The sequence below is a fragment of the Garra rufa genome, chromosome 19, assembly GCF_049309525.1.
Source record: "Garra rufa chromosome 19, GarRuf1.0, whole genome shotgun sequence".
NCBI classification, from domain to species: domain Eukaryota; kingdom Metazoa; phylum Chordata; class Actinopteri; order Cypriniformes; family Cyprinidae; genus Garra; species Garra rufa.
Genome location: NC_133379.1, coordinates 20,497,229 through 20,513,421, shown reverse-complemented (window position 1 = coordinate 20,513,421; position 16,193 = coordinate 20,497,229). Strand labels below are relative to the sequence as shown.

At 37.5% G+C, this 16,193-nt stretch overlaps 2 protein-coding genes across 2 annotated transcripts; one reads left to right on the top strand and one right to left on the bottom strand.

The window, feature by feature from the left end:
• Positions 1-3,246: 3,246 nt before the first annotated feature.
• LOC141292882 (granzyme K-like) lies at positions 3,247-7,289 on the top strand. Its single transcript, XM_073824936.1, has 5 exons — positions 3,247-3,310; positions 3,396-3,540; positions 5,851-5,989; positions 6,082-6,336; positions 6,438-7,289. Exons 1-5 carry the CDS (start codon positions 3,247-3,249, stop codon positions 6,606-6,608), a joined length of 774 nt encoding a protein of 257 aa, XP_073681037.1. The 3' UTR covers positions 6,609-7,289.
• A 1,128-nt stretch (positions 7,290-8,417) lies between these two features.
• tlcd1 (TLC domain containing 1) lies at positions 8,418-11,690 on the bottom strand. The gene is made up of 4 exons (XM_073823975.1): positions 11,636-11,690; positions 11,465-11,527; positions 9,346-9,434; positions 8,418-8,996 (listed from the first exon to the last, which is right to left on the bottom strand). The coding sequence occupies exons 1-4, from the start codon at positions 11,688-11,690 to the stop codon at positions 8,613-8,615; spliced, it is 591 nt and encodes a 196-aa protein (XP_073680076.1). The 3' UTR covers positions 8,418-8,612.
• Between the last annotated feature and the right edge of the window lie 4,503 nt (positions 11,691-16,193).

The following is a 16,193-nucleotide window of genomic DNA, read 5'->3' as shown; positions in this document are numbered from 1 at the left end:
GCCAAAGTTAAAGTTGCAAAATGTTTACTTGAAAACTGTCAGACTCTGTATGAACGCCATCATCTAAAGGATAGGATACACTGAACGTGTTATATTTAGAGTTTTGTACAGGGTGAATCAGAGGTTCTCTCAGGGATTCTCAGTTTGAAAAATGTTGGAGACTCTTTAGTTTCATATAAAATGCAAGCTTAATTCACTGTCACACTTACAAAGTCTTGTATTGGGCAAATCCAGCGTTATAGATGTGAGTCTAAATATCAGAAAAATAGTCTATGCACAAGTTTTTTTATGTTAAATAAGGGAAATTACGGATGTGGCAAAAAAAGACTGCACTTGAGAGGCTACATAGTTTGTAGGATTTCTGCTAATTAAAATGCACAAATCAGACTCAATAATACCCAACAAATAGAGAAGCAATGGCTCTTCACAGAACACTTTATTTGAATTTTGATGTCTATCTATGAGGAATATGTGCTATTATGAATGTGACAAACCTGAAAATAGCGCTTACCAGAGTATGGAAATGCACTAAAAAAAAAAAGCTCACATGGGTGTTTAAACCACCAAATGTTGACATTTGCGCTATCATAGTAAAAACGTTTTTCATGGTAAGGTTGACATTTGCATGGAATTACCCTATTGCTAAACATTATTTGCATTTTCTTGCAAATTAGCCTTTTTTACGTTAAATTCTTGATAGAACAAAGATGAATGTACATCATTTGAGTAAATAAGGCTTGTTCCTATCACCATGTTTTCAGGGAATTTATGAAATGTTGCTCCTTTTTGAAGTAATGAGGTAGGTATGTTGCTGAGGCAGCGTCATGTCTAATACATCGTTTATTAGGACAAATACTTGATTTTATTTGAAGGTTGAATATCTGTGTACCAGTACTCCCTCAGAAGAAATTGCATGAGGCTAATTTCTTCATTTGGTTGCAAAGCTTGATATAATACCTCAGTATTAGCATGACCTGACAGTCGCTTTACCATACAGTCGCCATTTTGGGAAAATGCTTTATGTAATAAATTGCGGCTAATTCAAATAATTTGCATAGTTTTACACCTAGATTAAGAAGATAGTTTACTCGTGGATCCACTGCCCCCTATTGATTCAACGTCGTCCCTGCTTCGAAAGGTATTGTCTTGTTACGGTTTCATGTTTTTTTTTTCAGTAGCCTATAAATGGCTAAAAAATATGACATATACATTTGTTACATATTACGTTTCTTTTTGTTTCTAAAAAAAGATCTGCCAATTGTGTATGAACGTGTATCAAAGGGAAAACAAGTTTTTTCTTATTCCACTAGATTGTTTCTGGTTTTACACTTAAATAGTTCATTTTTATTATTATTTCATTATTTTTATGTCATGGTAAGTATATTTTGAAGCATATTTAGCTCTGTGTGGTGATCATCAACAGATGTTCAAAAGGTGTTCTCAAATCTGATCGCACATCTGGCCAGCATTATCTGCAAGAATGTGCCAGTGTCTGTTTGTTCCCAAGAACACATTTTAAACAGATGGAAAAAAATATGTACTTAGTTTCCTGTACTAAAAGAAAGGTTCAATTTCCCAAAGTTCTTCTCATCATTTGACTTAAACAGAATTACCACTTGTTATACACTCTTAAAAATAAAGGTGTTTTTGCAGTGATGCCATATTTTGGTTCCCCAAAGAACTTGTCATTGAACAGTTCTTAAAAAAACATTTTGAAGAATATTTAAAAAGAATATTCGGTAACACTTTACAATAAGGTTCATTAGCTAATGTATTAGTTAACAGGAACTAATAATGAACTGCACTTACACAGCATTTATTAATCTTTGTTAATTTCAACATTTACTAATACATTATTAAAATCTTGTTAATATAAGTTAATGCAGTGTGAACTAACATGAGCAAACAATGAACAACTGTATTTTCGTTAACTAACGTTAATGAAGATTAGTAAATACAGTAACAAATGTATTGCTCATGGTTAGTTCATGTTAGTTAATACATTAACTAATGTTTAACTAATGAACCTTATTGTAAAGTGTTACCGAATATTCTAAAGAACCTTTTCTGCATTTGAAAGGTTCCATAGAGGTTCAAGGTTCTTCATGGAACCTTCAACGCCAATAAAGAACCTTTATTTTGAAGAGTTATTGCTTCATGATATTGTCATATGCTAACAGGAACATCACCCAAAACAAACCCTGAAATTTTTACAGCATAATTTTCCCGAAATCTCCATACACTCCATAGTCTATCTCCATAGTCAAAAAAGGTTAAATTTTTAAAATGGAAAGGTTCTTTGAGGAAGTACCTCGTTTTTAGAAAAACATTTCAATTTTTTTTCTTCTATTTTGACATGAGGCTCAATAAAAACCACTTGAACCTCCAGCTGAGATTCACACGTTTGTGAGGTTGGCGCAGCAATAGACTGCAGGCGTGCATTCTGCTTTGAAGCTTCTGCTTTACTTCTGAAGGTGTGAAAAATTGTTAGTCACTTTAGCTTCACATCGGTCTTTTGGTGAGGGGTACATGTCCCCGATAAGACGTCTCCTTTCAAGACATGTCTAAACTCATGTCACAACGATCCCTTTTTAGACACATTTTAATAGGGGAGGAAAACTTAGAAAAGAATCTAATAATACTGCACTGTCCTGTTTACTCTAAATACCATAGTTGGACTCTTATGTTTGATCTACAGAAAACAAAAGCTTGTCCCTGAGTTTGTAAAATACAATACCTTACTAAGGAAGTCTTTAGAGTTAACAGCTGCTGTCCATTGATTTTCCCATAGAATTTTGTAAGTACCTTTCTGTCAATGTAAATTGAGTTACGGGTAAAATTTATTTTCATTATTAACTGCCAATGCCACAGAGTCGTACATATGTCAATAGAGTTTTTACTACTCACCCTCAGCTTTAAAGCACCTTTATTTTTAATGTTCTGCTCTTATATGAAAACAATTTACAGAAAACATTCTAAGGTAATTATTGCAAAATAATTACATTTCCCTGTTGGTTTTGTATTCTTTAAACAGAGAAATGGAACTAAATATCACCTTGTTAAAATGTGCAAAAACAAATGCATCACATTGCAAGCAGGCACTCCCACACCTTTTGATGTTGCTCTGACCACAAAGTAACCAAAACGTGCATTTAAAACCAGTTATTTCCTCAGTGCTCTTATATTTGACATTGTTGGATGTCTGAGGCAACAGATTGACTTTTGGCTAAGAGAACAGACAGGAAGATGGATGTTTGCCAGTATTTGATTGTGCATTACTTTCTGGCGTTTACCTTTTTCAAAGTGGCAGGTAAATGTTATTTACTTGTCACAGAGTTTGATTAAAAAGTTCACGCTACATATTCATCCGTTTGTTTTTGAAATTTCTTTTCCAGTATGTGCTGAGGTGTCCATTATTGGAGGCAACGAAGTCAAAAAACTTCAACCCTGGATGGTGTCTATTCAGATGGACAGGGTCCATGTGTGTGGAGGAATCCTGATTCAAAACCAGTGGGTTTTAACTGCAGCACATTGCCAAAGGTAAGGCAACCACTTTGAGCATACAAATGAGCTTGTAAAAATCTACAACATACTGTAGGCTCATTGGAAATACGTGCCTTTGTATACATTTCTGCATAACTGAAAAACGTACCTATGTACGAATCACTGCAGTTTCCGGGAGAAATTAACACTTTTATTCCTTTTCACACAAAGTAAAATTTACATTTTGATTAATAAAGCCTAATTTTCACACACTTTAAATTTAACATCCTGCACGATTTGAAAACGAATACTTTTGAACATTGTCGTCACATATACAGCTTCATATGCATGAGTTTTCTAATTCAGCAGGTTTGCTCGGTAGTTCACACGATACAGCGTTCCACGCAGGTGATGAAGAGCTCCGATACGAACCCTGTGAAACTACGGTTTAACAAAACAGCTTAAATTCATGTAAAGAAGTTAAAATACGGCTGCATCAGCAAATGCGTTTTTTATAGTACTTTTCCATTTGTTAACACTATTAGGTATGTTTAGGGTTGGGTTTGGTGTGGGGGATATTTCCAACATGATAGAGCATTAAGTTAACCTTTAGCAACACCCCACAAATATAATTAACAAAAATACATACCTCAAGCAGTATAATAAAAATGCAGCAATACGTACTTGTATCAATGTAATAAAAATGTGCCATGATTATGGGGTTCCATCTGTGCCAAAAATGACTCAGTCAGACTTGTACTGTACATTTATCTTTGTCTACAGTCATTGCCTACACTTGTTTAGGTAAATCAGTATATGTTGATGTGTACATTGTGTGTTAATGTCGTCTTAATCTGTTGTCCTGTCATCTTTTTCTGTCATTTTACTGTGGTCCTTATTGTCATTTTGTTACTGTTGTCTCATTCTGTCATCCTCAAAGGGGTCATCGGATGCAAAACTCACTTTTACATGTTGTTTGAACATTAATGTGTGTTGGGCAGTTTGTGTACACAGCCACCCTACAATGATAAAAATACACCCAGTGGTATTTTTTTTAATCTTTAAAAGTAATATCCCCTTTTTAAAATCAGGTCATTCTTAGATTCTTGTCGTTGTGACGGCACACCGACAGAGGCCGGTACCACGATAGTTGACTGACATGAGCGCCTTACATTAGACCCGCCCTCACCGAGCTGAAACAGTCCGACTCCGATCGCCATTGTGTGACTCAGGTGCAGGAGAACACAAGAATGCCTCCAATTGAGTGATTGAGGTGTTCTGTTGTTGGATGTAGTAATGAACATAGCAGTAGTAATTTACTCCAGACATCTGAGCCGCTGAAGATGCAAAGGATAACGTTACTTTCGTTTTTAAAAAGGAAAGCACTGATCCCGATCTACATATGCGTCTATGTTCGTGTGAATTATTCCTGATGCAGCTTCTTCCACAACAGAAGTGAGTATAAGGGGTTTTTTATGCATCTTTGCAAACAGCCTTTCTTAATAATGTGCTTGTTAGCAAGTTTCGCCGTTAATCGTGGCTAAATGTGGCTAAAGTAAACATTACAGCTCATGATCCCACATCAGAGAAGGGCGGGGCGAGCAGAGCTCATTTGCATTTAATGGGACCATGCTATAAAATGAGTTGATGCTTTGCAGAGCTGATTTTGACAAGGTAAAAGGGTGTTTTTTACACTGCTATTGAGAATTTCTAACCAAAGTGTATTATAGACTTTTCATTACGACCCTAAAGAATCATATAAACTTTTGGAAAATGGGCAAAAACATTAAGTAGGGACGACAGAATAAGATGACAGTAAAGATGACAGAACAAAACGACAGTAAGGACGACAAAGAAAAAGACGAGAGGACGACAGATTAAGATGAAGTGAAAAAGACCACATACACATCAACATATACTGATTTACCTGAACAAGCAGGCAATGACTGTAGATAACGACAAATGTATGGTACAAAACAATTGACTTGTTTTTGGCACAAATGGAACCCCATAATGGTCATTTGAAACGTGCAAGATTGGGATCTCTGCAGAGCAAAAGTGGGCATTTCTTTGTGGGTGTTTAAAAAACTGCTGGGTGTTTCTAAATCATGCAGTGAAAATGATCCCCCTTACCTGACACACCCCTTAAACCTACCGTAACTATAACGTCAGCCAATCAGGTAGCATGGTCTAAAAAACGCCCCGAACTGGTAACTCCCGGTACTTTCCTGCAGAGACCTATATTTATAACATGCAGTAAGGTACGTAATTAAGGTGTTGCAGAAATGTATAGAGGCTTGACTTAGCTAAAGTTGCTCACTATAAAGTATCTGCACCTAAGCATAATTAAGTCAGTTTTCTTTTCAGACAGCCCATTAGATCTGTCACAGTTCTCATAGGATCTCTGTCTCTGAGTAAAGGCACTCAGCGTGTTGGCATCCTCAGTTACGAGTATCCTAAAATGTTCAATGTAAAGACTAAAGAAGACGACATCATGCTCATTAAGGTAAGGATGAATTGAATGCAGTTGTTGTTTAGACGTGGTGATTGCATGATTTTTTCACAGTATGCATTTGAGAATTGTATTTTCTTCTGCAGCTAAGCAAAAAAGTGAAAGCAAAACCTAAAATAATCCCTAAAAAGGAACAAGACATTCCACCTGGAACAAAATGTGTTGTGACAGGTTGGGGAATTACTAATTCTAACGTCCTAGAACCTTCTGATAAACTGCAAATGTTAGAGGTGACAGTGGTGGACAGGGACCTGTGCAACTGCTACTACAACAGAGATCCTGTGATCACCAAAAGCATGCTGTGTGCAGGAAGCAAGCAAGAAAAGAGAGGCATCTGTTGGGTATGTCATATTGTGGTCTTTCATTTATGGCTGGTTGCAGACTCTTTGAAATCATCCATTTACCTGTTTAAAGGAAGAAGTTCTTGTGTTCTTTTTTTCAGGGGGATTCCGGTGGACCTCTGGAATGTAAGAAAAACATAGTTGGAGTGGTATCAGGGTCTAAAGAATGCGGTAATCCCAAAAAACCAACTGTGTACACTTTTCTCTCCCAAAAACATATCCGCTGGATCAATACCATACTGAAAAAGCAATTCAACAGCACAACCTTTTAAGAAGCTAAATATTTCAAGCATGTAGACTGTACTTTAGTTTAGATTGCTAAAAAATATCCTCTTGGAATTAACATTAAATATGTATGTATTCACAAAGCAATACAGGATTATTTTTCACACATTTTTTAACAAGTAGTAAAGTTGTGTAAATGTATGTTATGGTTAAGCAAAGTTTGGAAGATGACCACTGGCTGGTGAAGCTTATGAAATGAAATCATATTCTTTTTTATGGTTTGTTTGCGAGCCGAAACAAAGTTCTATCCTCAATTTGATAGATGCCATTTTCAAAACTTCACTAGTTAATGGCTGAATTGCTTAATTAGTCATGTTTTCCATTCAATTTAACACATTTTACATTAACACCAAAGCACGTCAAGTAAACGCCTACTGGCTTATATACTATTCTTTGTATGCAAACACAGACACTTCCTGGAAATATTTCAAAGTGTCAAAAACAAGCAGAGACCTTAAACAGGACATTAAACAAACCCCATACAGAGTCGAGGACACTGGGCTTGAAAGTGCATCCGAAAATGTGTGCAACAGAAGATTTGTCATAGTTCATAAAGAAATTTACATCTAAAGCCTACATTTAGCTTCAGAGTGTAGATAATACAGAACAAACAGTGTTTTTGATGAAAAACAAGATGAAAATGGAATATAGTGAAAAATATAGAGCTAATTATTGCACTATAAAAAACCCTAATAAATCTAATGAGACAGTTTATGTAAAATAAAGCCTATACTGTTAAATGTACAGCTTTTGAAGTGAAAAAGATCAAGTCTTCTTGAAATGAAAATTAAAAACTATATGTTCCCCGCATTCTGTGAATCTGTGGATTTCATGTTATATTATATGTTAAAATAATGTTTATTGCATTTTTTTTAGCAACGTGTGTATGGTGGTGCTTTTTGTGTGAATGACCGTGTTTACCTTATAATAAACCATGAAAAATGTGGAAGCTGCTAAATCATATAGAGGACATAGCAGAAAAGTGCACAATATTTTGACAAAATAAAGTTAAGTGGTAAAGATACGTATGAGCAGTATTAATTAAGATATTCGCCTAACATTTCACCTACCTGACCGGAAATAAGAACAAACAGGAATGTTGATATTCTTGACAAATCCTGGTTCCGTTTGGTGAACCACAAACGCTTTTTGTTTCTCAGACTAGTCTATAGTACTATAATATGTTTTTCCCAGTCTGACTGATTAGTACAGCACAAAACATGACAACAATTGACCATTTTCAGCAGCAATAATCAGCAAAATATGCGAGTTTCGTTCAGTTCAGTGCATTTGTTTACATTAAGCGCCGCTAATATGGCCAATTGATGACGCGTCGTGAAAACACTATGACTCTTTTTTTTTTTTTTTTTGGCCAGAAGCAACAGTTTAAAGTTTAACACCTTAATGGTGGAATTGTTTCTTACAAACATGCAGCTTTTCACTTAACAAAAACTACCACTGTCCTACTTGTAGATTACTTTATCAGATGTAGGCTAAACTAATTTTGACCAACTGAGGGCACCATTCACCGCAGAGAATCCATCGGTGAGTAAGTGATGTAATGCTAAATTTCTCCAAATGTGTTTTGATGATAAAACAAACTCATCTACATCTTGGATAACCAGAATCTTCAGCACAATTTAATCTAAAGTCATTTTTCTTAAGTAAATGTTTTTTTTTTATGAAAGAATGTTTAGATATTTGTACTGGAAAACAAAATATTAAGCAAGAAATCAGTTTTGCAGCATAAAAAAATGTCTAATAAATGTGCTAAATAATTGGCTTCTTAAACCCTGTTGAGTTAAATTTTTTTATTGAGTTTAAGTTTTATTATAACAAGTGAAAACTGAATGTCTCTGATTCACATCAGACTCTTCCTGGTGAGGTTTCCTCATTCATTGCACACATCTTATGCATAAATGTTGTGTTAACAGTCACTTAAATGCAGTCTTTGGTTTATGTACTGATGATGTACTGATGGCTCTGTTGGTTTAGTCCTCAGCAAATTTGCGACCGCTATTGTGAGGAAGCCCCTTGCTGAAAAAGTCGGATCGGAGGAGGCGGTAGAAATAGATGAGAATCATAATATTCATGAGCATCATGGTTGTCAGGAAGTAAAAGGCATGATTCAAAGATGAGTAATGGTGGATGAGGTACCAGGTGAGGTAAAACTGTGCTCCAAGCCGAAAGGTCACATAGGTCAACACATTCAACAGTTTGTTAACACTATAGATGTAAGAGTTTGGGGCCACCTTAGCCAGTTTGAGCAATAAACGTGTGTGTAGGAACACACTGTTCACTTCCACAAATAAAGCCACCACTGCACCTGCCACATACTGATGAGTAAACACAGCATACAGGAAACACCAGATCACCTACAGGAAAAAATAACACATATTTATAGTTAAAAACAACTAACTAATAGATACTATCTTTCTGGGCCTTTAACAGTTGCGTTGCTGTCTAGTATAGTGGGAATGATGTGCAATCGATCACTGTAGCAGTGCACACAGCCCTCTTCACAATTACGCTTGAGCCCACTCTAATCTACATGTTCAAAATCAACAACTTTATTGCTCAAGAACTTTGTCCTGAATCTCAAGATTTTCACTGGGAACAGGCTGTGTCATTATCCTGGTCTGACTAATAGACTTCTTATGGCTTTACCTAGCATTTTAAAAACATTTGTCAGGGCCTTGTGAGATAACCTGTGTATTGACTTACCATAACATGGTGAAGTAAAAACTCCCAGGAAGCTTTTGCATACCCACTAAAGATAATGTCACCAGCGTCCTGAATGAAGTAGCCTGTTGAAGGAGATCAAGGTGTCATTGTTTAATACAGTTTCTATAGAGAATACTCTCAGATGAATCGCTAAAATAATATTTTGATTAATAACTGTACAGTATATGATTTTATACAATAATCCCTTTTCCAAAGGGGTATTTTTAAGAATTTAGTTGACTGATGACAATTAAAGGCTAAATATGTACGTTTTCGCCGCTAGAGGGCGCAAATTCAAAACAAACAAACAACAAGACAAAGGTGTAGTTTGATGATGCTGTGATTGAGTGTGGAATCATGGGACTTGTTGTCTTCATCCCCACAGCCGTTGCAATTCATTAAGAATCGGGCAGAAATCATGTCCACGGATGAGCTAATGTATTTAAGACTTATTAAGGTCACTGTAGTATGAAGCAGGGTGGAAGTGAAACTAGGACACTGGAGCGATTGCTTTATTAGCGATTGCTAATAAAGGACGAGTGCAATACACGACACGAAAACAGCGAAGCCTTTATTATGCCACAGTCCAGTGTTTCCGCTTCTTCCGGTCATGTGTATGTAGGAAAAAGCAGCGCTGTTTTATCATACTAGATTCTTTTGAGTGTGTGGAAAGTTCTGTTATGATGCTGCTTCGTCATCTGTCTAAATGCATAACATATTAAAGTGTCTTTTTCTAAAAGGGTTTCCATGTTTTCTACAAAATAATTGAGGGTGTATGACATCATTGGCAGGCGACGCAATGACATGGTCTGTTACATTAGTTAAAATTTCTTATTTCCCTGGATTTAAACATTTTTCAAATCATTTTGGATAATGTAAGTACACAAGTCAGCTAAACATATAAGACTGTTCTAGTGGTTTTTGGATATTTTAATCAAAAAATCTCACATATTGTGCTTTTAAGCTTTACAATCACATTTTAAAGGTGAAATATGTTATATTAACAGCTAGCGGTTGAAATGAGTACTGCAGTCCAAATTCAAAATATTGTTTTTCCGGCACACAAGAGGAATGAGCGCCATTGGCCCTTCACAAACAGCTTGACTGACAGGCGATCTGACCGATCATAATGCCGAATCCTCCATTTTGTCTGACAAACCCACCAGACAGGAGAGTAGATTTTCGGTGACACCTGGCAACCCTGCTTTCACGTGCCGCTGGAGTTATGAATGCCACAAATGGCACTGTTTGTCGAACATAGCAACAGTAACTAAGGGTTGCGGGTCAATTGACTCTTCGGAAAGACCTGTCCCCCTTAGTTACTGTTGCTACGTCTGACATGGCACTCTCATACTACACATCATGTTCTCATGCAGTGAAAAATACATGCCGAAGCAAAGAGGACACTACTGACAATGCACCGACAGATAAGACAGAGCAGGTTACTTTTAGTATGAAAAAGTCTCAGCTTTAAAATTTTGTAATTCTTAAAAGAAATTCGAACAATCAAGCAGCATGTGAAAGCATGCACGGTACATTTTCAAAGTAGAATAACTGGCTGTAGGATTGTTTTTGTTAGCATGTTTCCTAAATATCTGCAAACATTGTTTTTTATTGCTTTACAATCACATTTTAAAGGTGCAGTATGTAATATTGACAGCTAACGGTTGAAATGGGTACTGCAGTCCGAATTCAATATATTATTTTTCCTGCCCCATCCTCCTTAGACTCGACGCTCATGCTGGTTGATAGATTGAGGACACACAAAAAGAACAAGCGCAATTGACTCTTCGCAAACAGCTTGATTGACAGGGGATCTGAGCAATCAGGATCCCGAATCCGCCATTTTGTCCGACAAACAAATCAGACAGGAGAGTAGATTAACTTAGGTGGACTTAAACTTGAACAATTGTGCGTATTGACGTCTTTCCACCGTTAAAATAAAATACGTTCTTGTGTTCATTCATTTTTCTTTCATGATTTAAGTAAAAAAGAAAAGACGATCAATTCACATGTCGATTAATCAATCACAACACATTGAAGAGCCACAAAACGGTATTTAATTGAAAATTAATTACAACATTTTAAAGCTTAGACCTTGTTTCATACCAGAACTAACCTGCTCTGGTCTTGTCTGTCAGCATGTTGTCAGTTTGCTCTTTGCTCCACAATGTATTTTTCACTGCATGAGAACATGATGTGTAGTGTGAGAGCAGCATTGTTTGTCAGACATAGCAACAGTAACTAAGTAGGGTGGGTTTTTGCGAAGAGACCCTTGGCAAAAACCTACCCTCCTTAGTTACTGTTGATACACGCATCATATTCTCATGCAGCGAAAAATACATCGCGGAGCAAAGAGGTTCTCCTGGTAAAATTATCATTTTAGGAGAAAAAAATATCACGTTATTTGGGATCGCTTAAAGCCAGACATGGAAAACCTGTAGCCCGATTCCTTTGGAAAACCACATGAAAGCACAAAGTTAAAGCCCGAAATAAACATGAATGAACATCATAAGGTATTTTATTTCAACCACAGAACAACGTCAATACACACCTTTTTTTCTTTCAAGTTTAAATCCACCATAGTTAATCTATTCTGCAGTCTGCTTTGCTTGTCGGACAAAATGCCGGATTTGGCGTTATGATTGGTTGGATCGCCTGGCAAGCTCCCTGCGAAGGTCCATTTAACAATGGAAGGTGTCGAGCCATATACACTATTAGTTGATTTATCTGTATTTTAATATTCCTCTGGTCATAAAACATTTTAGATGGATGCCAAAGCTTTTTAGGTTGGGTAGAATCTGCAATCTGACTTGTTTCTGAGTTTGTTTGATGGGTTCCATGGCTGCTTTGATTTCCACCAAGTGGCAACCCAGGGTGTCAAAATACTATTGGTTAAACTGGCAGTAGGTGGAATTAAACAGACCAAAACAAAAACAGACATTCCAATATGGAATGCAAATTTTTACGGCCCTGTTTACACTAGTGCATTTTCGTTTTAAAATGGCGTTTCAAAATGAAAACAAATCTTGTCTGCACTGCATTTCAGAAACGATCTCCATATACACTAGGGGTTGAACGACTTCAGATTTTTTTAAGTCGACATTTATGTGATAAAAGTCAAGTCGACGTCGACTAGTCGCTTATGACGTAATTATTAAACAAATAGCATTAGCCTACCTAAACCTTGAGCTGAGACTGGAACACCTTGTGCACAGCTATGGCATATGACACAGCGCTGCCTAAATGGCTATTGCTCTTACAATACTTTGCTTTTATCAGTTATTTTGCCTTTGGGTCGTTATATTTCTCACAGATTTCTGCTCGTTCTAAATCAGATACAGATAAAGTAGCACTGTAAAGATTACATTTATATAAAGTCATTAGAGAGCGATTGCGTGTGTGAATTAATTCTACCTTGCAGCGTCTCTACTAGCCTAATAATAAAGCTGTGGGTTTTAATTACTAAGAAATATATGCTAGAAGTTTTCAGTTCCTAAGCTATATTACGGAGAAATAATAAAACAGTGTTGACAATTCATTTTCGCACCGCGCTTTTGAATGATTGCGTGCGCGGCTGCGCGCGATTTGCACGTGATGTACGAGCTACTGTCTGTCTGTAGCCTATGTGTGTGCGTTACAACGCAGTGCATTAGATTAGAATGGCAATTACAATAAGCTGTTTAAAACGTGCATTCTCCTGTTCAGTTTTAAGTATTAAGATAGTATAATCACACGTCTTGTGGAGCGCTTTCGGAGTATGCTTTATCTATAATTCTAGCTCTTTTTTTTTTAAAACAGAGAGTACTTCAAAGACTTCTTATCCTGTTGCGCCCTCTATAGGACCAGCGACTAGTCGACGCTAAGCTTAAAGCGTCATGGCAGAGCATTAAAGTTGACTAGTCGACTAGTCGGTGCAACCCCTAGTATACACTACACAACCGAAAACTCATGTCACATAACCATTGTGGCGGGAGGAGCAAACGACAGACACAGTGGGTGTGGCGTCAGGCCTCGGAGAGGCTTTTATTAAACAGAAAATGAAAGAAACGTGTCCAAATAAAAAGGGATCTGGTGTCCTCGAGTGCTGGGGTTCCGTGAAGGAGGGGCAGTGTTCAAATGGGAAGGGTCCAGGCAAGGGGCGGAGTCCGGCGGCCGCACATCTCCTGCGGCTTCGTCCCTTTCGAGCTTTCACGGCGCTTCCAACGGGGAATCTACGGCCCGGCATCCTGGCCCGTCGGCCGTCACGGGTGCAGTCTTCAGCCGGACCGCGGGTCCGGCGGCTCGTCCTTCTGGCGGCGCTGGCTTCCCTCTTCACCCCTTCCTGGACCCGCGAGGACACCAGCGTGCATGCACGGGGGAGAGACCGGTCTCCTGAGGAGAGGCGCGCTCGGCATTTAAACAGCGGCGGTGATGAGGCTTCATTCCATTCAGGTGCTCCTCATCACACGCCGCCAGCCCGAGACGATTCCGCGCCCCTCCTCTCCCATTCACACCCACTCCCGTCGGGAGCCTGGAGAAGGGCGGCGAATAAGGGACGGGGTGGTGATGATAATTAGGGGGGAGGCAGCTGACTCGTCACACCATTCAGGAGGATGTCTTGCCGTAATAAATTTAACTGTTTTCCATGGGGTGTAAAAATACTGTAATTTCTTTTTTTTACCTTGCAATTTAACGGTTACTTTTTTAAAAAAGCCTCAGAAAAGAGACGAAACAAATGCGCATGATGTTATTGTTTACACGGCCGTAAAGGATACGCAGAGCAATGTGGGCAGCCACACCATTGTTTTCAAAAGTCTCAATTTTGGTCCATTTATACCAAAACACAACCCTGGAATTTTCAAACTAAAATGGGGTCTGCAGTGTTTTCGAAAGTAGTATAAACGACAGGTGTAACCTTAGCAAAAGTTACACGTTTTTTAAAATGCAAATGCCTTAGGCTGTTAACACTAGTGTGTTTTTGTTTTAAAACAAAATGAGTTGCGTTTCAGTGTAAACAGAGACTTCAGTGTAAAACAAAGACTTTTGAAAACGATGGTGTGGCTGCCCACATTCGCTCTGCGTATCCTTTACGACCGTGTAAACCGTAACATCATGCTCATTTGTTGCGTCTCATTTCAGAGACTCATTTAAGAAAAGTAGCCGTTAAATTGAAAGTAAAAAAAAAAATTACAGTAGGCTATTTTTACACCCCAAGGAACAACAGTGAATTTTATTGCGGTTATCTCTCTTAAAGGATTAGTTTAATCCAAAAATTTTAATTAGCCTATAATTTACTCACCCTCCAGGCATCCTAGGTGGATATGACTTCCTTCTTTCAGACGAATCCAATCAGAGTTACATTAGAAAATTATCCTGCCATTTCCAAGCTTTAGAGTTGCATAGAGGTGTTTTTCTTCATCAGTCCAAAACAAGTCCAATAAAGTGCATCCATCCATAATAAAAAGTGCCTCACATGGCTCCAGGGGGGTTAATAAAGGTCTGTTGTAGTGAATCGATGCGTTTTTGTAAAAAAAAATATCCACATTTAAAATGTAATAATCACTTTAATCTAGCTTGCACCAACTGGTTTTACACAGAAGCCGTTCCAGGCAGATGATGTAGGACGTTGGCGTTGCACATGCACCGGTGAGCCTCGCACAAACCAATGTTTGTTTACAGGAGCAAAGAAAGCAAAGTTTCCTTACTTTAGCAAAAGAAACCAGTCTCCTCTTAGCTTATATCGAAGTCCTCCAACATTTTTCTTAACAGATCTTCATTTTGTACCTCTAATTCGTGGCTGTTGTTTTGTTTCGATCTCTCCACTGCTGAGCTGCTTCCGTGTACAACAGTGAGTGCAAGCTAGATTAAAGTGATTATTACGTTTTAAATATGGATATTTTTCGTACAAAAATGCATTGATTCACTACAGGAGGCCTTTAATCAGCCCCCGGAGCCGTGTGAGGCACTTTTTATTATGGATAGATGCACTTTATTGGACTTGTTTTGGACTGATGAAGAGAAACACTCGCCCATGCAATTCTAAAGCTTGGAAATGCCAGGATAATTTTTAATATAACTTCGATTGGATTCGTCTGAAAGGAGAAAGTCATATACACCTAGGATGCATGGATAGTGAGTAAATTATGGGTTAATTTAAATTTTTGGGTAAACTAACCCTTTAAGAGAAGTAACCGCAAATAAAATTGACTGTTGTTCCTTGGGGTTTAAAAATACTGTCATTTCTTTTTTTTACTCTTAATTTAACAGTTACTTTTCTTACACCTAGGATGCCTGGAGGGTGAGTAATTTATGGGATAATTAATTTTTGGGTGAACTAACCCTTTAAATTAAAACATTCTCTGTTGTGCAGATGGAGATTGTTTCTGAAATGCAATGAAAACATCAGTGTAGACAAGGATTGTTTTCATTTTAAAACGTTGTTTTACACCAAAAACGCAATAGTGTAAAAAGAGCCTAAAGCAGAATGAATGTCTGTAGGATTGTTTTTCAAAAAACAAGTATGTTAACATGTTTCCTAAATATCTGCAAACATATTATGCTGCTGTTTTTACTGTATTTTTGATCAGATAAATGCTGCCTTGGTGAACATGTAAATGTAAAAGGAAGGTATGATAACTTATATTAGATATCTCCAGCTTTAACTATTTAAAGACCATGAAAGAAATAGCTTTAAGATGTTAATTCTTCTCTACAACAAAACAGCTTAAACTCTTATCAGGAGAGCAGGGTTACACAGAGGCACGACAGGGGGTTCTAGACGGTTGAACGTGCAGGAGAGCATGAGCATCAGATAAATAAGATATTAGTCACAGAATTTGCACACTTCCTACTTGTGTCAAGAGTCA